This window comes from Cynoglossus semilaevis, chromosome 14 (assembly GCF_000523025.1).
Source record: "Cynoglossus semilaevis isolate Cse_v1.0 chromosome 14, Cse_v1.0, whole genome shotgun sequence".
Classification (NCBI taxonomy): domain Eukaryota; kingdom Metazoa; phylum Chordata; class Actinopteri; order Pleuronectiformes; family Cynoglossidae; genus Cynoglossus; species Cynoglossus semilaevis.
Window position 1 is genome coordinate 27,769,139 of NC_024320.1, and position 22,779 is coordinate 27,791,917.

A 22,779-nucleotide genomic window follows, 5' to 3' on the forward strand; every position below is an offset into this window, starting at 1 on the left:
TTGTGTATAACGTTTTCTGTCAAAATGGCAATTTTTTGTTTCATTTTTGTTCAAAAACTAAACAATTTGAATGGAAAATGTTTGAAAAAATATTTTTTAAAATGTTATAGTTTTTTGCATGTTCCTCATAAAATTAGGGCTTTTAGAAACAATTTTAGAAATATTTGTGTATAAAGTATTCTGTCAAAATGTGAATTTTTTGTGTCATTTTTGTTCAAAAACTAAACAATTTGAATGGAAAATGTTTGAAAAAATATTTTTTAAAATGTTATAGTTTTTTGCATGTTCCTCATAAAATTAGGGCTTTTAGAAACAATTTTAGAAATATTTGTGTATAAAGTATTCTGTCAAAATGTGAATTTTTTGTGTCATTTTTGTTCAAAAACTAAACAATTTGAATGGAAAATGTTTGAAAAAATATTTTTTAAAATGTTATAGTTTTTTGCATGTTCCTCATAAAATTAGGGCTTTTAGAAACAATTTTAGAAATATTTGTGTATAAAGTATTCTGTCAAAATGTGAATTTTTTGTGTCATTTACATTTTGAGAGAAAATTTTATAGAAAACAATTTCTAAAAATGTTCTCTTAATGCCCTAATTTTATGAGAAACATGCAGAAAAGATACATTTTTAAAAAATAATTTTCCAAAAATTTTTCATCAAAATCTTAGTTTTTGAACAAAAATGACACGAAAAGTTCACATTTTGACAGAAAACTTTATACATAAAAATTTTAAAAAATGTTCCCTAAATGTTCTAATTTTATGAGAAACATGCAGGAAAAGATACATTTTAAAAAAATAATTTTCCAAAAATCTTTCATCAAAATGTTTTAGTTTTTGAACAAAAATGACACAAAAAAATCACATTTTGACAGAGAACTTTATAGCAAAACATTTCTAAAAATGTTCTCTAAATGCCCTAATTTTATGAAAAACATGCAGGAAAAGATACATTAAAAAAAAATTATTTTCCAAAAATGTTTTAGTTTTTGACCGGGAATGACACAAAAAGTTCACATTTTGACAAAAACCTTTATAGAAAAAAATTTCTAAAAATGTCCTCTAAATGCCCTAATTTATAGGAAACATGCAAAAAAAGATGCAATTTAAAAAAATAATTTTACTGAATTTCTGTCAAACTTTTTTAGTTTCTGACCGGAAATGACACAAAAAGTTCAGATTTTGACAGAAAGTTTTATAGAAAAAAATTCTAAAAATGTTCTCTAAATGCCCTAATTTTATGATAAACATGCAGAAAAAGGCACATTTTTAAAAAATAATTTTCCAAAAATGTTTGTCAAAATGTTTTAGTTTTGACCAGAAATGACAGAAATATTCACATTTTGACAGAAAATATTATAGAAAAAAAATTCAAAAAATATTCTCTAAATGCCCTAAGTTTATAAGAAACATGCAGGAGAAGATACATTTTTTAAAAATAATTTTCAAAAAGATTTTGTCAAAATGTTTTAGTTTTTGACTGGAAACGTCACGACCTGGAAACAAGGTTCTCTAAATGTCTTAATTTTATGGGAAACATGCAGAAAATATTTTTTTTCAAAGATTAATTTTTTATAATTTCTCAAAAAAGTTTTTTTCTAAATGTTCAAAAAAAATTCAAAAGATTTTTTAAAGATTTTTTTTCTAAGTGTTCTAAAAAGAATTTTTATTATTTCTGAAAATATTTCAATTTTTTAATAATTTTTTTTCAAAACGTTATATTTTGAAGAAAGACATGCAGAAAAGATACAATTTTGAAGATTTTTTAAGATTTTCATAAAACATTTTGTATATGACCAAAGTGTTCTAAAAAATGTTTTTCTAAAAATGTGTCAAAAAGTTTTTTTCAAAATGTTTTAAAAACGCTATATTTTGTTGACAAACATGCAGCAAAGATACAATTTTGATTTTTTTTAAAGGACTTTCCTTAACATTATTTTACTGACCAATCTGTCTGACCAATGTTTTTTCAAATAGTTGTATTTTGCTGAAAAACATGCAGAACAGATACAATTAAAAAAATGTTCAAAGATTTTATCAAAATATTTCAACATCTGACTAAAAAATTGTTTTTAAAAAATAATTTTCTAAACATTTTTCAAAAAAAATGTTTTTTCTAAAATAAAATTTCAAAACGCTCTAATTTGATGACAAACATGCACAAAAGAAAATTTTGAAAAACAATTATCAGCATAATTTTCCATCACCTGACCAAAAACTAAGGTTTTTTCGAAATATTACAAAAAGGTTTCTAAACATTTTTCAAAATGCTTATTTGAAGGGAAACATGCAGAAAAGATAATTTTTTTCCAAAAATGTAAACTGTAAATGCAAACTTGAGATTTTGGCTAGAAAATTCAAAAAAGAATAAATAAAAAAAAATGTTATTTATTAAAATGCAAAATTTTCATCATTTCATCATTTTTCAACATCTGACCAGAAATGACATGAGCCATTGTCCAGATTTTTTTTACACTCTGATTTAATCTGAATTAATTAACAGCAAACACAGTTAAGTGATGAAAAAAGGATGAAATATAGCATTACACTTTTATAAATTAAAGGGATTACCAGGAAACGCATTGTTAAAGAATTTGAATAAAGAGATTTTTAACATTTCAAATGTAATAAACGTTCATTATTTCGAAGTACAGTGGAGCCTTGGTTTTCTGAACTGAAACTAAAACCATTTTTTCCCATAGAATTATGTTCTCCGATACTGCCACCGGCCAACTGCTTTTCGTTGATCCAAATCAGTAACAACTTTACCACTTCTTATAATGTCTGAGAATCTTTGTGATCACAGTCACTCCTTTGGCAACGTTTGCTTCTTTTACTGCTTTCTTCGTCTTAATGATGGTACAAATCGACGACACATACGCCATTCTCGTGCTTTCGTATAATCTTTCTTCACTTCTATTGTTGTTCTCACTATTTTTCTTTCCCATGGTGATTTAAGAATAAAAAAAAATAGAAGAAATAGCACAACACAAGAAATACTGGCAAATTCAGACAAAAAGTTCTTAGCGTGTATATCCACGGACTGACGCCACACACTCAGTCGCTTAGTGACCACATGCTGCTTGCGCGTTATAGTCTCTTGTTCGGCCACCAAGTAATGGTTTTGTTTTGTGAACCGAAAAGGGAAGTGTTCGATAACCGAGGTTCCACTGTACTAAAGAATATTTAATGATGTGGAATTTTCTGCAGTTGTAAATAAAACTTAATAGAAATAATTCCTCATGTCTCATATTACCAAAAGATAATGAGGTCTGTTTCTCCACGCAGCACATACACAACAGACACAGCGATTAACAACAATAAAACAGAGCCCAGAACAGAAAGAGGTGAAGAAGATACTTATTTAAAAATGTCTTTGCCTGAACTAAAATTGTAGCCTTCATCGTCATACTCCAGGTCGTCCTCGTTATCCTCCAGTTGTCCGTACCGGAACTTCCTGTACACGGTTCCATCCTTGCCCATGTACACAATGTCCTCGTCATCGTCATCATCATCTTCCACCTTACTCCGTGAGCGACGTTCACCAAAATCAACCATCTGAGTCTCCTGAAGGCGCCCCCCGGAGGAACTGGCATTGCCGGTGTAAATTGAAGAGCCTCCGTGTCTACTGTTGCTGCCGCTGCTCTTCCCACCGAAGCCTCCACCAGATCCCAGCTTCTCGTAGCCACGAGGAGGCATGTCACGGGGTGCACTTTTGGACCGGGAGTGTCTGACGATGAAGACGACAGCCACCAGTCCCAGCACCAGTAAGATGCATGCGATAATGAAGAGGGTCAGGTTACCCCTCATCTCCTCTTCCTCATCATTGGTGAAGGCCAAGTTGGTGCTAAGGACACATTCTCCTACAGATAAACAGGAGACATAAACGCACTCTTAAACACCTCCTTTCCCTGCACAGGGTGCTATAATCCGAGGTAAATCTCGCATCACTTGTAGAGTTGTTAGATTAGATTAGATTAGATTGTTGATCAAACCTGGGGAAAGTGACATGCAGCAACAAAAATGATAGATGACTGAAAAGACTGTACAATAAAATGAGAGAATAAAACTAGATCTTTTAAATGTAAAAAATAGAATTCAAAACCCCTAAAGAAATTCTAGAAATTTTGAAAACGTACTCACAAAAAAATCTACTCTGATCTGCATATGAGCAATAAGTAATGTTTAGATAAAGCACAGAAGCAGAGTATATTTTGTAGTGGTTATTTATTTACTTTTTGACAGACAAAGTGGTGGAGTCTGTGTCCAAGACAGAAACGGAGAAAGAGAGAAGGTGTTTAACTGTAGAAAATGAATCCTGTATAGGATTATTTAGAGGAACAAATAATAAATGTAGTTTTCCTGCCCATGTATTAAAACAATGAGTACTCAGTGATGCGGGTACACACAATACAACAGTGGCCTGTTATGTCCAATTAAAATATTCCTGCATTTAAATGAACATTTATAACTTAGAAGAATCAGTTGTATTGAAAGCTCAGCTGTGAATCAGATCCTGACCTGACTGCAGCCTCAATCTGATTTTATATAGATTAGAATAAAAACAACAACAAAAAACATTAAATCAAATTCAAAAAAAGGAAAAACACAAGCAAATGGCAGCATCACATAAAGACATCTCCTAATACTGCTGGTGGCCAATAAACTAGGTGAATACTGAATTTTCTCTTTGTCTTCATCCATTTCCAGACTGGGTTTTTCTGAAACATTTCTTTGAGCTTAAATAAAAATGATTGATTACCTGACTGGTTTCTGCTGCATAGGTTTCTACAGACATTGGAGTCAAATTATAATTTCTCTGCTGCTGCTCTGGAGGGATCTTTCAAAGCTGACAAATGGAGTTGTGAATTGGGAGGAGTTTTTTCGGGAGCCATTCGTGTCCCATTCATTGTTTTTTTCTTTACTTGTATAAGTCTGTGGCTTCTCGTGTCCCATTCATTGTTTTTTGTTTCTTTACTTGTATAAGTCTGTGGCTTGAAAAGGTTGAAAAAGTTAAATATATGGTTTAAAAAACAAAAGGAACTGAGGAAGGCAGGAGGACATAAAACTTAAAATAAACATTTTTAGTGAATTGTTTACTCCTAGTAATTAAGAGTTAACAATTAACTAATCCTACATGTTTTAGGACAGAACCTCAGGCCACTTCCTGCTCTTCCTCTCTGATCACACCTAGAGCCCACCTCGACTCTCTGTGCAGTTACAACAGTGCTGCTGTCGTATCCCAGCCTCCTCACTGTCCCCGTGGCGACAACAGCGCAGACAGCGCCCTCCAGCTTCTAAAATGGCCTGGGCAGGACACATGGTACAGTTGGTGCGACCAGGACCCCGACACTCCAGACAGGAGCTGTGGCAGTCTTCACAGCTGTGGCTTGAACCCTGGTGGGCAACAGAGACAGACAGACAAGGTCAACAGGGTCAACTTTGAATGTCATTGACTGTAGAGGTTTTAATGTTGCTACCTTCACAACGGGGTACTGTCCGATGTCACACCTGGACTCACAGGTTCCCTCAGACAGCAGGTATCCAGTGTAGCAGGTGGAACATGAACGAGACGTTTTTCCTGAAAAAGTTCAAAAGTAAGAAAATTAACTTTACAGAAAAAAATAATTGTACCTGCTTTAAAACTATTCTTTTTGAACTTTTTTATTCAATTTTGTATTGAAAGAAAACTTTGTCAGATCTTTGACCTCAATAATGGACAAGCTGAAATTATTGTATTTTAAGACTTTTTGTAAAAATGTGTCCTCTTTATTTTTAATGTCCTTGTAAACTACTGTAGTTTCCAAACCTTTTGTGCTGGACCTTTAGAAAAGCCCATTTGGTTCAAAACTTCACTGACATTTTTAATTTTCTGGCATTTTCAGGGCAAACTTATCCGTGGGTGCAAAATGTTGATTTGCATTAATATAACTTACATATATATAACATATATATAGAAACACATATAACTTATTCTGATTGTTCTTGTGTTACAGGACTGGTTGTCTCGTGTCTGGATTGTCAACACTGTCTAATCAAACCTGTACTGTTTGAGAAATTCTTCCTACTGTTGTGTACATTCTCCAGACTTTCCACTGTTTCCTGCCTGAGGCCTGACATCTGCATATGTTTAACTCTGTGACTGCTGCTGCTCAGAGGCTTCGTACCTGAGCATGTCCTGCAGCTGGCGTGGCAGGGCTCACAGGTCCTGTGGGCCACGTCGTGGTAGAATCCCTCCGGACACGTAGGAAGGCATCGGCTTTCCTTCCGCATGTAGATGAGTCCTGGAGTGCAGCTCAGGCAGCTGTCTTCCCTGCCCCCGGTGCACTCCCCACAACTGGGGTCACACTTTTCACACATCCCAGAGCCTGTGTTTCCATAGTGACTGCAGCCATAGATGGTGAGAGAGTTATGATAGATTACATTCAATTAAATGAAATGAGATTAGAGGTCTGTTTGTTCTCAAAGGAAATTCCTCTCCACTGCCACCAGGTCACTTCTGCACAATAACACGACATGCTGTGGACCTGGATACTGCAGTGGTAATATTCCACCTCAAACTATGTCAGAGGAAACTCACCCTCAGCTCCTACCTGACAACTGTGGGTCCATCCTCTCTTTTGTTATTCTCTGCACTTCACGGCAGGTGTTACGATATGAGGGAGGCATGTCAAAGGAATAAATAGCCTTTGTGTCCCTTTATGTTTTCTCTGGGGTATTTAACGGCACATCAATTTAACGGCACGTTAATTTAACTATCCCAATCATTGCATCCCAAATAAAATCAAGTCTAATTAGCATTTTACAGGCCACACGAAGGGCTATTTAAATCTCCGGCTAAATTAGCTTGTGTCTTCAAACTGCCATCAGTCCAGATAGGAGAGGAAAAACAGTGGTTTTGTGACCACAGGGACACTATGAAACTTTGTTGATCTTTTATTAATGATGGTGCCCAGCTGCTGCGTTCAGGTGACGGACGAGCAGCGCTGCTGGATAGTCAGCGGGTTAAACTACCTGTGCTGGCAGATCTCCACGCACTCTTTGCCCTCTCGAAATAGGTGGGCTTTACAAGTGAGACACTCGTGGCGGTTCCCTCCCACACAGCTGTCGCAGGACGGGTGGCAAGGCTCGCATTTCTGTGCCAGCACATCCTCGTAGAAGCCTGACGTGCACTCATCCACACATGTGCCATCTGCAGCAACAACACCAAAAGTCGTGTAACTTTGCTAACAAGCCACAGATACAGAGAAGTTTTCCAGAGCACGGTACAGGACTCACTGACAAAACACCAAACTACACTCACTGAGTAGAAAATGTCCCTGGTTGCAGCTCAGACAGTGGGCTTTTCCAGGTCCTGAACACCTGTGGCAGTGGTTATGGCATTGGTGGCATTCCCCATCCTGGTCTGCGTACTGGTGGGATAGACATTTGTCAGCCGATGGCACACAGCGGCTGTGTCCATCCAGAGTTTGACCGTCTCTGCAGCTGGTGCAGGAGAAAGTGTGAGGTCCACGGCAGGACAGACAAGATGTATCACAGTCTGGAATGACAGAGTTGAGGATAGAATATTAACTGGAGTATTATTAATTTTCAATTAAATAGATACTTCAGTGCAGTGGCAGAAAACTAATAACATTTCAATCAAATTATAACTCATTTTTTATGTTTTTGGGAGGTCTCAGCAACAAGTCTTCTGAAGTATCTCAACTTATTTTTGTTCAACAAATTAGTCCAGCTCTTCTGGATTTGATTGTCTCGCGCAATCAGTCCCATTTTTTACTGTGGAACTTAATGTAATTACCATATTAGAAGACTAAAAGACAATTAAACAGTAATAATCACCTGCTGTCTTCTTTTTTTTGTTGAGTTGCTTCACCTTATTAGCTCCTTTAATAACACTGGGCATGGCGTACAACATTTTTCTTGGGACACACTGTGTGTTTTTTGTTTTCTAGTGTGTGTCTTGGCTGAGGGAGTGTCTCTTGGCAGTGTGGTTTTGTGGTTTTGAGTTTGACAGCTGCCTCTCCAATGATTGAGAAGCTTTTCTATTAAAGTCAGAGCCACAAACACAGGCAGGCTCAGCAACAATTATCAAAACTGTTGCATAAAAGCAGCGCGGTCATAAAATGCAGATGAGAGTGAGTTTTTATAAAAAGAAAAAAAAAATTCTGATATTTTTCACCAACATCGATAATTAGAATTTCCGTCCTCACTCACTTGAACAGTTTCTTTGTTGATCTACACATTAGCTGCAGTGTGAGTTTCCGTCTCGTCCTAATAGATGTCTGAAGGTTTCTGTTGTCAGGAGCTCCCTATTCCCCTATTCCCACCATGGTTGAAAGCCTCAGTTCCAGCTGAAGGATAATAGCCTTGAGGGATGAAGCTGACACCAATATGCTCCACTGTGGCTGTGATGATATTTCTGTCATGTGCTCTATTTCTGTGCCAAACATACGGTAGCAGCTGGAGTTCAACGCTGCTCACGTTAGATCAAACATCCCCCTCATTATTTTGGGAGACTAAACACACACTGTTTTAAAGATTACCTGCTCCTCACTCAGAACAACACCGGAGGAGCAGCCTATAGGTGGCACATTCCTGCAGGTAACTTCCTGATGCCACAGATTTGTTGACAATCAGCTTCAACCAGTTCACTGTGCTGTTAATTAATTAGAGGAAATCAATGTACATGTATTTGTACATGTAGGTAATACTCCACCTTCCTCCGTCAGAACTATTAGAACCATCTAAGGCTTCAGACAGACCTACTGTGACTTAAAAACCACAGAAGTACAACAGAAACCAAATCAGTTTGTTATATTAAATGTAATTGATCAGGAGAGCTTGATCTTCCTTCAAATGTTTCAGATTTACACTTTGAAGTATACAGTACACAACAACCTTGCTGTTTAAAAACTGTTTTTTTAGGTCTGTTTTCTAACGCTCTGATTTTCAAACCTGTTACTAGTTGACTTCATCATTCAGAAAACTTGCAGAATGTTGTTTCACTTCTTTTTGTACTTCTTTCAATTGATATTTAGAACTAAATGCTCTGACATTTCTTCAATTTGTTAATATTAAATATAATACAGTCAGTTAGTGAATAGTCTAAAACAAACTTTTTGTTCTTCTAGATTTTAATGTAGAGGTTAAGAGTTTTATTTTTTATATTTAAATATATTCAAAACATGTAACAACCTTAAACTTCGGTTAATTATGTTTTTTTTTTAATTGAGTTTTTTTTTTGACCAATCTTGTAAATCCAGTGCAGACTGGCTGCAGTAGCAGAAAATGTTTCCAAGTTTTCTCTTGTACCTTGGCATTCTCCTGTCACTGACTCCCTGTAGGTGTAGGGGGGGCAGGGCATCAGACATGCTCCGTTGTGCAGGGTGGAGTCCGGGTCGGTGCAGGCGTCACATTCGTTGGCGTTTGGTCCGTCACAGAAGGCGCAGTCAGGGTGGCAGGGCAGACACTCTCCTCGCTCTGGGTCCTCGAAGAAGCCCCCAGGACAGCCCACCACACACACGCCGTCATGGAGGAAGTGAAACTCCTCACACTCTGCATCAAGTACAATTCAAATTACTGTATGATTCAAAATTAAAAACAAATATTATAACGCTATTTTTTTTTGTGTCACAAATGAATATAATCCCTTGACTTTTTATTAACTAAAACCTGTTTTAAGTCCTGGGGGGTTATCATAAGATTAGACACATGAATAATGTGCAAATATTTCATATCAATATGCATTAATCAATTATCTTATGAAGATTAATCTCATTAAAATTTTAATGCATATCAAACTGTGTGGAAAATGACACTTGAATGACCAGTAACAGGGTAGAAAATGAAAGATGCAAATCTAGAAGTGTGCAAAAACCAGAACAGAAAATAATCAATTATTCATGGATTTTTCCACCTGTAACTCCAAAATGTCAATTCTTTACTTTCTAATCAAAGTGAGTCACATATTGCAGGACAAATACTCGAGGAAATCCACGGAATATTTTCAATTGTCCTCAGGGATTTTTTTTAATCCCTTGCTTTTCAGTAATGACTCTATAGCAAAAAGGTAAAAGTTAAATAAAGTAAGAAATACATTTTTTTTCTTAAATAAAAAGTAAAATCCTAGTTTCCAAAATGTATTTTTAAATAAAAAGTAAAATCCTAGTTTCCTTTGTGTTTCAGCACCTGAACACTGGCCGAAGGGGTCACACTCCTGACAGGCCGCAGCGCAGCGCCTGCACTCTCCGTCCTGGACAGTGTGGGCTGCAGGACACTCGTCCACACACTGGTGCTTGTGTAGGAAAAAAGGTTCCTCGCAGCTGAGACAGTGAGTGGCGTTTCTCCAACAGGATGCACAGCCGGCTGCACAGTTACGACACACGGAGCCTGCAGGATACCCTCTGTCCATCACAGTCCAACAGCAATCAGGAGGAAAAACAGACATAAACAGTGCACAGGATTTATAAACGTATTTACGCTACAGTTAACAGTGGTGAGTAAAAATATCAATTTTTATCAATGCATGTTTCTTTTGCCCTTTTGGACTAAGTGTGTATTTCTACTTGATACTGAATGGATGTCGAAGCATTCAGATCAATTTTGAGTAGAATTGATATCGAATTGAATCGTGATCTAAAGAAGCAAATTAAATCGAACTGTGAGATTATTAACAATACCCAACGCTAACAGTTAATGTAAATTAAACCGGCAAATTTACCTAAAACAGTATGATTTAAACTAACCTTCCTGAACAGAGCCTTTCCTTTAAGGGCTGTTTCAGTGCATCAATTTGATGAATTTGACAAAGTACTAATGAGACTTTTGATTTATTCATAAATCTGATGCATACAAACCAAACTGGACCAAAATATTGTTTACAACATGGAAACCAAATGAGCAGGCAGACCTGGGTGTATCTGCTGCAGACTGGGTAAACAAGTGGACTAACATTCTGCTGTGCCCTGCACTCATCACTGCTCCACACCATGGCAACTACTCATTCATCCACACAGACAATCCTGTGGCACTGCAGCGTTGGTAAAGAGTTCATCCTGGTGCTAATGGTCTTAGTCTTATTCAGACACTTTCTCTATCTTGCGTTACCTGCAGATATATTCAAAAATATATTCAAAGTAGTATAAATGATTTTATTTCAAAACATCACACATTCTTTCTATGCTTTATTATATATATCACTGTATTCTTAAATCACTGTATCCTTTCCACTAATCTTATGTTTTGGTAAAACACTTTTTGACCTTTTGAACTTCCCTGGATCAGTGACATGTCTCAACATGTTTTTTTGTAACACATTTCGACAAATGTTCCCCTTTCTTTTAGCCAAAATACGGAACTATATTTTTATAGCCTGCTATGATACACTCGGTTTATGACCTTTGGATTATGACCTTTGGATACTGAGCTCAACCTTTCTTGACAAGCTTCAAGGACCTCTCCAGCGAGGACAAGATATGAGTTCATTCTCTGGGATTTCGTATTTTTAATGATGAAATATATTAAAAAAAACACAGACACAGAAGATGTCTCCTGGTGTTGGACTTTAGACTCAGGAGGTCTTTGTTTTACACATCTATCCTTGGCTTCATATTTAAATTCTAATTATAGTAATATAATGAGATCATAAATAAAATTATGGATAACATTCTCTAATTATAGTAATGAGATCATAAATAAAATTATGAATAACATTCTAGCAATACGAGTATCAAGGCCATATTGAAGAAAAGAAAAATCTAAAATTAAGAGAAAAAGACGTAATTTTATGAGAAAAAAGACCTTACCTTACAAGAAGAGGTCTCAGGTTTATGAGAATAGAGTTGTTTAAATAAAGTTTACAAGAGCAAATTCAAAGGTTTGTGAGAATAAAATCAAGTTTATGAAATTATAGTTATAGTAATTTAAATGTGTCAGAATGAGAATCCCTTCACATTTAGACTAATATCACGACATTATGTCACAACATCAGAACTTAAGTCTTACAAATTTATGACTTAGTTCTCACAAACTTAATGCTTTTTTTCTGGTCATTTGTTCATGACTGCACTCATGTCTCACCAGTGAAGTTTTTTTTAAATTTACCACATCACATGACAAAAACTAATTTGATCTCAGTGGGGTTTGGATGACACCACCAAATTTGAAGATGATTAAATTTTCACCACTCCCGAGGTGCACGCCACATTTGGTGCCTTCGGGAGTCTATGGAACATTCCGGCCCCATTGAAATGAAGTTCATCCAGAGGTAATGAAACGAAGGGGAAAAAATAGACTTGGAAACCCACTGGAGTCCTTCTCACTGCTTCCCCATAACAATACAAATTGGTGGAATTTAACACGTTATGAATTGAATTAAAGGCATCAGAAACTCTTCTGACGTAAAGCAGCTCAACTTCACATCACTGCACTAACATGGATGGACACAGCCTGGAAACATGGAGCTGCAAATCCACTACATTAGTAAATCATAAAAAAGATCTGCAGTGATGTCACTAACATATTATATCATTAATATCATTTAAATACCCTCATGTTGACCCACTGGGTCACCTAGACCCAAGGTGCATTTGTGTATGTGTGTGTGAGTGTGTGCATGGTCCTGTACTTCACAGCTTGTGCCAAGTTTTCCTCATATTCATTCAGTCATATTCTGGGAAAAGAAAAAAAAGGAAAGCTGGGTGTGGACAAAATGCGAAGGACAATAGCAAAGTTAAATGTTGTTGTTACATGTTTCATGTTCATTTTCATGTCAAACCTGTGAAGCTTTTGTGTTAACTACTGTAAACACATCAAAATGAACGCCTAAGAGAGGAAAGACTGCTGACCTGACACACTGTTGGACACACTGTCCGTCCTGGAGGAATAATGGAGTTCTCCGAGAGCTCTGACAGCGGGTGCATCGCTGGTCGTCCACACACTGCAAACAGCCCGGAGAGCAGACCTCACACTCACCGCTCATCTGATTGGCAAAGAAATTCACCGGACACTTGGAAACACATGTTTGCTGTGTGGTCAGAAACTGTCCTGTGAGAGAGGAGGACAAGAGTAAAGAGCTGCTGCGGGAGACACTGGACGAGGAGAGAATATCACACAGGTGACGGTCGGACCTTTTGCACACGTTGTACACTGGTTTCTCTCATCTCCAGAGCAGGACTCGCAGGAGGGATGGCAGTCCACACACTCCCCATCATCTGACCAGACAACAGTGTTACAGGACACGTGTTATGATAGTTTGATGTAATTTAATGTGGATCCTTGATGTCAAAATAAAATATTAGAAAAATAAAAAAACACTGACTGGTCAACTCCTAGAACATAAGTATATTCTCTCTTCATGTAAGTGAAAAAAGGTCAAGTACGTTTCTCTGCCCCACAGTGCCACACACGTCTGTGTTGTTATTATATAAGAGAGAGAAAAAAAAAGGAAAGATAAAGTACTCTTTAAAATTCACCCTTTACCCCACAAAGGCTGAAAAAAAGAACTTGTTCCTTTACTCAAATGCCAAAAAAATATACTTTCAAAACCTTTTAAATAAAAACAACTCCTTCGAATAAAGGTATGGCTTTTTGTCTTAACTGGTTTCCTGAAATAACGTTTTTATGATTAAGTGATACTTTTATTTCTCATCATATATTAGGAAAAAGAGACCAAGTCCTGTCAGTGAGGCTTGATTCTTATTCTGGTCTGGGTAAAAAAACTGAAAGATACTTGAATAATAATATAATATAATATAATATAATATAATATAATATAATATAATATAATATAATATAATATAATATAATATAATATAATGTTTCATAATACAAAAATGTTTCAGGAGCTCTTTTAATTTTACTCCTTCATTTACAACTTTCAGTTTAACCTACAGTATGTTCTTTTCTCCAGGTTATTCCACTTCCTATAATTAAGGTGTCTCAGCCTCCACTAATTACCATGTGTTGTTTCAAGGTCTGTCCCACTTACTCTTGTGAGAAGCTAAATGTTCTGCGTAGGGTGAATTATTTCAAGGTTTGTATCTGACTGTACTTCTGTCTGTTTGAATACTGAGGTGGGGGGGCAGGAGAGGGGGGGGGGGTCAGGGAAGGAGGCCCACAGACCAATTACCCTCCACAATTTACTTCCTGCCCTTGTGAAAGTGTTCAAATCCCTGATTCATTAAGGGCAGGCAGTTGATTAGTGCAAATGTAAGTATTAATCTCACCGGTGCGAAAGGTCTTAAAGGGACAGACCTTGTTTTCCGGCACACACATTCCATTTTCCAGTACCATCTTGTCTTCACAGGACAGACAGTCGCTGGCCTCGAAGCCATTACATGTCTCACAGTCTGAGTGACACTCCTCGCAGTCGTTGGTGTCTTCGTCACCATAGTAACCATCCGGACACTCGGAAACACAAGCCCCCTCTGGAAACAAAAGGAGACACTTCTAACACACGTCCTAACCCATTTAGCGGAGCTTTTCCACAACTTACTGCAGTGATTTCACACATCACAGTCTATTTACAGGCCACGGGGCGTTCAAATGCAATTGTAGAACTTCTTATAAAGCCTTTGGTGGCTCCTGGCATTGTTCTGTAAATTAACTTGTTGTACTGCAGTTTTTACAAAAAACATTTTTTTCTCCAATATTGTTACTTTACAGCTCTAGTTATGGCTAAAATAGTAAAGGTCAGCTGAATATGACCTACGACATATCCTGACATATCCTAAATAAAATAAAATAAAAAATATATAATCAAATCCATACTAAAAAACAAAAAATCCTGATAAAATACATTTTACAAATTACTAAGTTAAAAAAGTAAGTTACTAAGTAAATACATACTAAGAAAAATAGAACAAATACATAGAAAACCTATCACGCAAATGCAGACAAACAAATTAAGTTTTTATCTCAATCACAGGGCAACTGTGAATTAATCATCCAGAAAACTCAAAATTCAATAAATATGACTGTATTTTAACTGTGAATTAATCATCTAGAAAACTCAAAATTCAATAAATATGACCAAAATAAATCAGTATATCTGATACAAGATCTATGTATATCTATATAAAAACACCTGTATTTACCTGTGACTAATCCAAACCATTGACTTAATACATTTTAAAAAATATCAAGAAGAATATGTAAATTTCATAAAGTTACAAGGTATCACTGTGTCTAAAAGACATAGACAGTAGTTTATAGACAAAAACAAGTGTGATCCTTTTTTTTTTTTAATTTTTCAACGAAGAAACTTGTGTCCATGGCCCAGTGGAGCTGGTTATTACCTGATAAGAAGAGGTCGGTCTCACACCAGTAGCACTCATGTTGGTCACAGCTCACACAGTTGTCATCACACGGCACACAGGTCATCTCCTCCTCCACGCTGTAGGTCTTAGCTGGACAGTTCCTGTAGCAGCTTTCCTGAAAGCTGGTTAAAAAAAAAAAACGCACTTGATACCAGTGATTGAACTTCACTCTGTGTCTTACATGGACACACAAATGCTTCAGATCTCCACAGCAGAAAAAGGGCTTCTTTTTTAGTTCTGCAGTGCACTGAGAGACAGCGCGAGTGCAGAGAAGTCAGATCACACATGGCAACAGCGAGGCACACAGTCTTACTTGTAAAAGCCCTCAGTGCAGGACAGACAATGCTTGGGGTTATCTGTTGGAAGCAGACAAAGAAACTCAGCTCTTCTTTTGAAGAGGAACTACCAGGAAAGAGCCTTGGACATGGGTGATAACACACTTGGGAGGAAAGTTAACTCCAAAGCACAGTTTATTTGGAGGAAAAAAATAAAAATAAAACTGCGGACCGGTCACTGCGGCCTGACTTACACAGTACACACTTGCTGCAACCTTCCTCACAAGCCATGCAGTCGTCAGATTCTGGGTCCTTCACCTCCCCTGAGACCAAAAAATGTGTTCGGAGATGGAGGGAAATGCATAGCAAGAGACACAAGGTGAGAAGGAGAGAATGGAAGGAGGGCAGGTGTGAGACAGTGCTTTTCCAAGGTCACCTGAGACATGGAGTGTCTACATGTTACAAAAAAAAAAAAAAAAACACATACAAGGAAAATGACTTAGGTAACACAGTGACCTTGTTTACCTTCTCCACACTCCAGCTTCACACATGCACCATCAGAGCTGTAGTAGGAGGAGTTACACCTGTGGCAGCGGTTGGGGCCGGTGCAGAGCCGGCAGTTCTCTGGGCACGACTCACATCTCCCGTCCTTGCTGTGGTAGAAAGCCTCAGGACACATGTCCAGACACTGACCTTTATAAAGGTAACGCTCCATTCCAAACTTATCTGGAAATAGTTCAACAAATGGTGGTGTGAGGAGAAGAGTACAGTCGACAGGTGGAACCTCAACTGACTGTTACCTGAAGCTGTTGTCATTTTTAATGGACAGAGAACATAACAGGGCAGTCAGAACCAATAGAAAATGCCATCATATATGTTGTGGAATACATGTTAAATATATAAATTGACAAGATTTATTTTTATAATTAAACAAGTAGCTTGTAGATAACCCCTGCTTAATGACAGCAATCATGAGTAGGAGATTCTCACTGCTAAAGATAAGTAATAAAATAATATAAAATAAAATAAATAGTTCCAGTTTGACATTTTAAAATTTCTGGGTTGTAGTTGTAGTAAGTTTCGAAAGACCAGTCTTAAAAGACATTAATAAAAAGGTAGAAAATCTGAGAAAAAAAAAGCATAGTTTTGTATATATTTGTATAATAATATTCTTTTGTATATTCACTGACCCAGACCAGCAGAAACAGACCAATAGCACCAGCAGATGGACATAACCCTGAGCTAGTTGTTTGTCATTGAACACTACCCCAGAGGCTGCTGAACTGGCTTACCATAGCGCTTTCACAAACAAGTTGACCAAACAGGAACTAAACTGGATATGAACAAATTAAATAAATACATTTTAAAAATTTCCAACTAAATTCACCCAGCTGTGTCTATATTCTGTTTATTTTTTGGCAAAACTATTTATTCCTGTTTTCTTCACCTGTGTCGCAGCTGGTGCAGCTGGCTCTTCCTGCATCCACACAGGTGGCACAAGTGTGGTCACACAAGTGACAGCGCCCTCCAGACGGAAATTTGCCACTACCACATTCAACCACGCAGAGGCCCTCATTCATGACCCTAAAAGGAACAACAAAAATTATCAGCTTAAATTTAAACTAATCAGTTCATCATGAATAGAGGCTGAATCTCAACATAGAAGTTTCTAATAGAACTTTTCAATGATAACAACTATCTTGGAATCTTTAAACTTACTCTCACGTCAGAGAAACTTGGATTTTATTTTTAATGTTTTTTTTTTAAACAAATATTTTTTAAATAAAATGTTTAAAAACATTTAGCGGCTAGTAATAGCCGCTACCTATTACTAGCAGTACTGCAACCATAACTGATTATTGTGTGCTGTGCTATTTTTCTACACTACCAAGTTCAACTCACCGTGAAGAAACACAGCTGATGCAGTCTGTGCTCTGTGGTCCTGTACACTTGGCGCATGTTGTATGACATGCCTGGCATTGTCCATTACTATCATGGTACTCCCCTGGGTCACATACAGTAGCAGAATGAATGTCATAAATTAAGAACTTTTATATCTATATATATTAAACATATATAGTTAGATATTTATACATACATATCCATATTAATAAAAAAAGTATATGTAAATATACAGTATGTACTAATGAGTGAGCAACCACACAGAATTTGCAGGTGTTATAAAGTTTATAGATAAACTTCTTTTTCTTTCGGTTTGTCCCTTTTTCAGGGGTTGCAACAGCGAATCATTGATTTCCATCTCACCCTGTTCTCTGTATCTCCTACTCTGACTCCAACTATCTGCATGTCCTCCCTCACTGCATCCATATATCTCCTCTTTGTCTCCTACCTGGTAGCTCCATCTCTTCTTCATTCTTCTACCAATGTCTCCACTGTCCCTCCTCTGCACATGTCCAAACCATCTCAATCTGGCTTCTCTAGCTTTTTCTCCAAACCTTCCTGTCTGTGTTGTTCCTCTTCCTCTTGTTGGTCATTCAAAATTAGTCAGTTTTTGAAAATTTTTGGTTAAAATCTTTGAAAAAAAAATTCTTGAAAAATTTTTTTTTGAAATTTTTTTTTTTATTTTTTTTGAAAAATTTTTTTTTGAAAAATTCTTTCTTAAATTTTTTTTTGAAAAATTGGTTTTGAAAAAAAATATTTTGATAAAATTTAAAATATTCAACTTTCTTCAGGAGTTGCTACAGCAAATGATTGATCTCCATCTCTCCCTGTTCTCTGCATCTCCTACTCTGACTCCAACTATCTGCATGTCCTCCCTCACTGCATCCATATATCTCCTCTTTGGTCTTCCTCTCTTTCTCCTACCTGGTAGCTCCATCTCTAACATTCTTCTACCAATGTCTCCACTGTCCCTCCTCTGCACATGTCCAAACCATCTCAATCTGGCTTCTCTAGCTTTTTCTCCAAACCTTCCTGTCTGTGTTGTTCCTCTTCCTCTTGTTGGTCATTCAAAATTTGTCAGTTTTTGAAAAAATTTGGTTAAAATCTTTGAAAAAAAATTTCTTGAAAATTTTTTTTTTGAAAATTTTTTTTTGAAATTTTTTTTTTTTGATTTTTTTTTGAAAAAATTTTTTTTGAAAAATTCTTTCTTAAATTTTTTGCACTCTGCACATGTCCAAACCATCTCAATCTGGCTTCTCTAGCTTTTTCTCCAAACCTTCCTGTCTGTGTCCCTCTAATGACCTCGTTCCTGATCCTGTCCATATAAAGTTTACTGTATAGATAAACAAATATAAATAATACATTTAATATATACAATGGAATTCATGCATTTTACCAAGTGAAGGAAACAATGGGATTTTACTGTTGCAGAGGTTTCAATGGCTGCATGTTACTGAAGGACAAAGAGAAGTATTTTACTGACCCTCTGCACACAAAGTGTTAACAACACATTCTCCCTCCTGCAGGCTGTGACCGCTGGAACAACTGCTGCAGTTCCTGGAGCCCGGCCCCACACAGGTAAGACAGCTGGTGTCACACCTGAAGAAAACAGACAATATAATATAATATAATATAATATAATCCCTAAAAATGACTTGTGTTAAGACTCTCAACTTTCCAAATGTATATATGTATATATATGTCATCTTTTAGATTTTGTATCAGAATATGTATTTTTTTTCATCCATTTGTTGTTATCAGTGCCATAATTTGTCATATGGTGTGACGTGAAAGCTATTTTCGTTTTTAGCTCACTTACTCATGCATTTTAATCATGTCTGCTTTGATATTTAACCCTGCCTTATGAAAATGTTTGGATTAATTTTCCAAATCCTCATGCAAATGAGGACATTGCTCCTTGATTTTTCGAGACATTTTAGATTAATTTGTTAAACCTTGTAATAACTCTAATAAAATCCTTGGCGCTATTGCTGATATTATTCTCCTCACGTCCTGTGACTATTGAAAACACCTAATTATTTTGTATTAATTGAAGAAAAATACAATTCATTTTTTTCTTTTTTAAATATGCTGTTATTATTAAGGTCACTGATATGTCAGACAATCACACCACAGGACATTTAAAGTTAAATTTTAAATTACTTTGGTACCACTGTAATATATCTTGGTCAGAGGAACAACATTTACACATATATTCTTTAAAAATATACATTTTTTAATTTTGTGACACATGGACAGTCAGCATTGTGTTATTTATATATACATACATATATATGTATATATACACTAAACACAACACAATATATAGATGCTAAATACTGAAGTTTAAAAAAAAAAAATCACATACACACAAGAGCCAACCTCCAGATATTGGGCCTGTCATCAGCAGATAAACAAACCACCCACCACTGAACACACACCAGTGAACTCACCTCCTACATATCCTGTGCTCAGCAGCTATCTCTGGGTTTGGCTCTGCGGCGTAGAAATTGGGACTGCAGGAGGCCACACACCTCCACTTCTCCAGCACGTAGCCTTCTGCACATTGTCTGCAATCCTCAGCACCTGCGCCTGATACGTCGAATGTGCCAAAATAAAAATTGTTTTAAACGCACCCAAAGGACACGAACAAAAAAAGATGGATCCTGGCTCCCGAGCTCTCACCTGCACAGGTAGCACAGGCCTGGTGACAGGGTCTGCACTCGTCTTCCTGTTTGTCATGGTAATATCCAGCTGAGCAGCTCCGCTGGCACCTGTTCCCCTGCAGGCTGGAGCGGGAGGGCAGAGGGTGAGGCATTGTGGCACATTCACACGCACACAAATCATGTAAGGACCATACTGATGACTCATTGCCTTTTGAGTGCAAGCTCAGTTTTCCAGCCCAGAGCACACCACCATCAGCTCTTGTTGGACTGAGTCAGTGAACACTGTAATCAGGAAACCAACTTAACAATGTGGTGAATCTGTGCTGTTTTGCTTTTCCCTTTGATGATACTGCAAAAATGGAAATCAGGACACATTTTTCTTTTATGAGCTGTGTGTAAGGGGGAAGGATGACACGCAGCTCTGAATGCAACTTTTATAAAAGGAGCCACCTAATCTCTTTAAATTTTTAATTTGATGCTGCAGAGGGAGTGTGCGAAGAGAGAGCTGGTGTGATATGTAGCTGTTAGAGGAGCAGAGGCTTTCACTGAACACTTCATTCAAGTTTTCCACAGAGAATTATCTTCACCTTGTGCCTGGGCTGCATTCGGTGCAGATGCTGTGGGAAACACAATTCAAGCAGTTTTCACTGCACTTTCTGCACACGTCTGTCTCTGTGGGGTAAAGAACACACGTGAATGGACATTACATCTCTCCTCCCTTTTTTTTAAAAAACATGAAAAATGCCATAATCGAAATTGATAACTTACATCCTGCAACATGACTCAACTCGTGATGTACATTTATGTAGAAAACCCTTAAAAGTCAGGGATTGACATACATTAAAATCATTATAGTTTTGGGGTTTAGTTTAGAATTTATGACGGCATATCACGGCAAAACTGTGGAGGGGTTAAAAATGAAAAAAAAAAAAAGAAAACTATGGAGGGGTTAAAAATGAAAAAAAAAAACAAAACCGTATTTTCGAAGATGACAATGCATGAGCAAAATGTGTTATGTTATTAAAACAGTGTTTTGTCAAGATGTTCCAAAAATTCTTTATATCAGGAACAAAACTGGCAGAGTTACAAATTTCCTTCCTGTCTTGGAAGAAATCCAGTGGGAAATTAGAATTTCAACTGAGTGACTGGCAGCGCCCACCTATGTTGTTTATTGGTGTCATTTTAGGCAGTCCAGTATCAGCGTTCAATGGTCACGAGGATAGTGCTCTCCTGTGGCTATAGGTGGTATGACGTATTTTATTGAGATATAAGTCTCTTCTGAATAAAGGTCGCAGGACGAGCCAAACTCTCACGAAAAAAGGCATCACCCACAGTTTGGAAAATATGGTACTGAGAAGATAATTTACAGTTACTACTGTATCTTTGAACTGAAAAGATAATTTACAGTTACTACTGTATATTTGAACTGAGAACCAACCATGGTCCAGGTAGTAGTTATCCTCGCAGAAGGCTGTGCAGACATTGGTTCCCTCAGTCAGGTGATAACCAGGTTGACAGGAAGTACACTGGTCACCACGGCTGCCGGTGCAGACCTCACAGGAAGAGGGACATCTTTTACAACGCCAGCGGTCTCCCCAGAATCCCTTGGGACACTCCGATACACACAACCTTAATTTTACAGGGAGAATAAGCAGAGAAATTTGCACATTCAGCATGAATAATGTAACTCTATGCCTTTTTTTAAACAAAAATCTTTTATACAGTGAGCTGCTGCCTCTGTTGCGATGCAGCTGTGAACGTGACCAACCTTGTGCCGTTCTTGTACTGGAGAAAAAAATGTGAGCACGTGAGACAATGCTGCGGGCTGGGCCCCAAACAACCATCCTCACTGCATTCTGGGTCACAGGGTCCTGTCAGGGGCAATAGTCACAGTCAAGTCACTGCATCACCATGGTAACACTGCACAGACACATCTGTTGTTGGCTGAACATAGGCATAAAAAATGTCTACACGACACATGCAATTGTAACACTGTACACTGACTGTAGACATTCACATTTGTGGAAATGTAAAACACTTTGATAATATATTTTTAATACAATACTGACTATATATATATATAAAACTAACTAACTATATATATATATATAAATTATTTTAATTTACCAGATTTGATTTGTGAACTGAACTGCATTAAGTAGGCAGTGCAATGAATCTGAAATAAATAATTAAAAAGCAACTGGTTTTGGAAAAACAAGAAGTCTTTCGCCAAATGTCTATTGAATTCACTCACAAAACCAACCCCCCTTCAACAGCAAAACCATGAATGATTGGAAGGTGGAAGGTTTTGCGTTTTCCTTTTTACAAAATCTATCTATCTATATATTTATATCTCTGTGTCCATATTTGTCTTGGAATTGAAGGATTCCCTCTGCCTGCAGTTCTGAAGTAGAGGAATTACTTTGGGGTTATGGTTGTTCGGTGTTAACTCAGACGTCTCCTCTGTAAAACCATGTTATCAAGGCCATAAAGCTACGATGGCATCATTTCTGACTCCATTAGATGGCGCCGCAGCGGTAGTTAGCGTAATGTTTTGGCACAACTTTTACACTACAGGGAAGATAAAATTGAACTTTCTGCTTGGGAAGGTGTG

General features: G+C 37.0%; 1 protein-coding gene across 1 annotated transcript in view; it reads right to left on the reverse strand.

Moving 5' to 3' along the window:
* Nucleotides 1-2,197: 2,197 nt before the first annotated feature.
* Nucleotides 2,198-22,779, reverse strand: part of pcsk5a (proprotein convertase subtilisin/kexin type 5a) — a 32,498-nt gene continuing 11,916 nt past the window's right edge. Inside the window, exons 15-37 of the mRNA XM_008326279.3 lie at nucleotides 21,934-22,036; nucleotides 21,604-21,794; nucleotides 20,753-20,837; nucleotides 20,185-20,288; nucleotides 19,953-20,091; nucleotides 18,983-19,098; nucleotides 17,500-17,602; nucleotides 17,045-17,181; nucleotides 16,123-16,323; nucleotides 15,852-15,920; nucleotides 15,636-15,678; nucleotides 15,302-15,444; nucleotides 14,231-14,431; nucleotides 13,133-13,216; nucleotides 12,851-13,049; nucleotides 10,194-10,408; nucleotides 9,318-9,560; nucleotides 7,306-7,542; nucleotides 7,017-7,194; nucleotides 6,170-6,387; nucleotides 5,483-5,583; nucleotides 5,204-5,399; nucleotides 2,198-3,865 (exon numbers count right to left, since the gene is read on the reverse strand). Coding sequence (XP_008324501.1) covers nucleotides 3,363-3,865; nucleotides 5,204-5,399; nucleotides 5,483-5,583; nucleotides 6,170-6,387; nucleotides 7,017-7,194; nucleotides 7,306-7,542; nucleotides 9,318-9,560; nucleotides 10,194-10,408; nucleotides 12,851-13,049; nucleotides 13,133-13,216; nucleotides 14,231-14,431; nucleotides 15,302-15,444; nucleotides 15,636-15,678; nucleotides 15,852-15,920; nucleotides 16,123-16,323; nucleotides 17,045-17,181; nucleotides 17,500-17,602; nucleotides 18,983-19,098; nucleotides 19,953-20,091; nucleotides 20,185-20,288; nucleotides 20,753-20,837; nucleotides 21,604-21,794; nucleotides 21,934-22,036 — 3,809 coding nt within the window. The 3' untranslated portion in view covers nucleotides 2,198-3,362. The remainder of the gene's footprint in view (nucleotides 3,866-5,203; nucleotides 5,400-5,482; nucleotides 5,584-6,169; nucleotides 6,388-7,016; nucleotides 7,195-7,305; nucleotides 7,543-9,317; nucleotides 9,561-10,193; nucleotides 10,409-12,850; nucleotides 13,050-13,132; nucleotides 13,217-14,230; nucleotides 14,432-15,301; nucleotides 15,445-15,635; nucleotides 15,679-15,851; nucleotides 15,921-16,122; nucleotides 16,324-17,044; nucleotides 17,182-17,499; nucleotides 17,603-18,982; nucleotides 19,099-19,952; nucleotides 20,092-20,184; nucleotides 20,289-20,752; nucleotides 20,838-21,603; nucleotides 21,795-21,933; nucleotides 22,037-22,779) is intronic.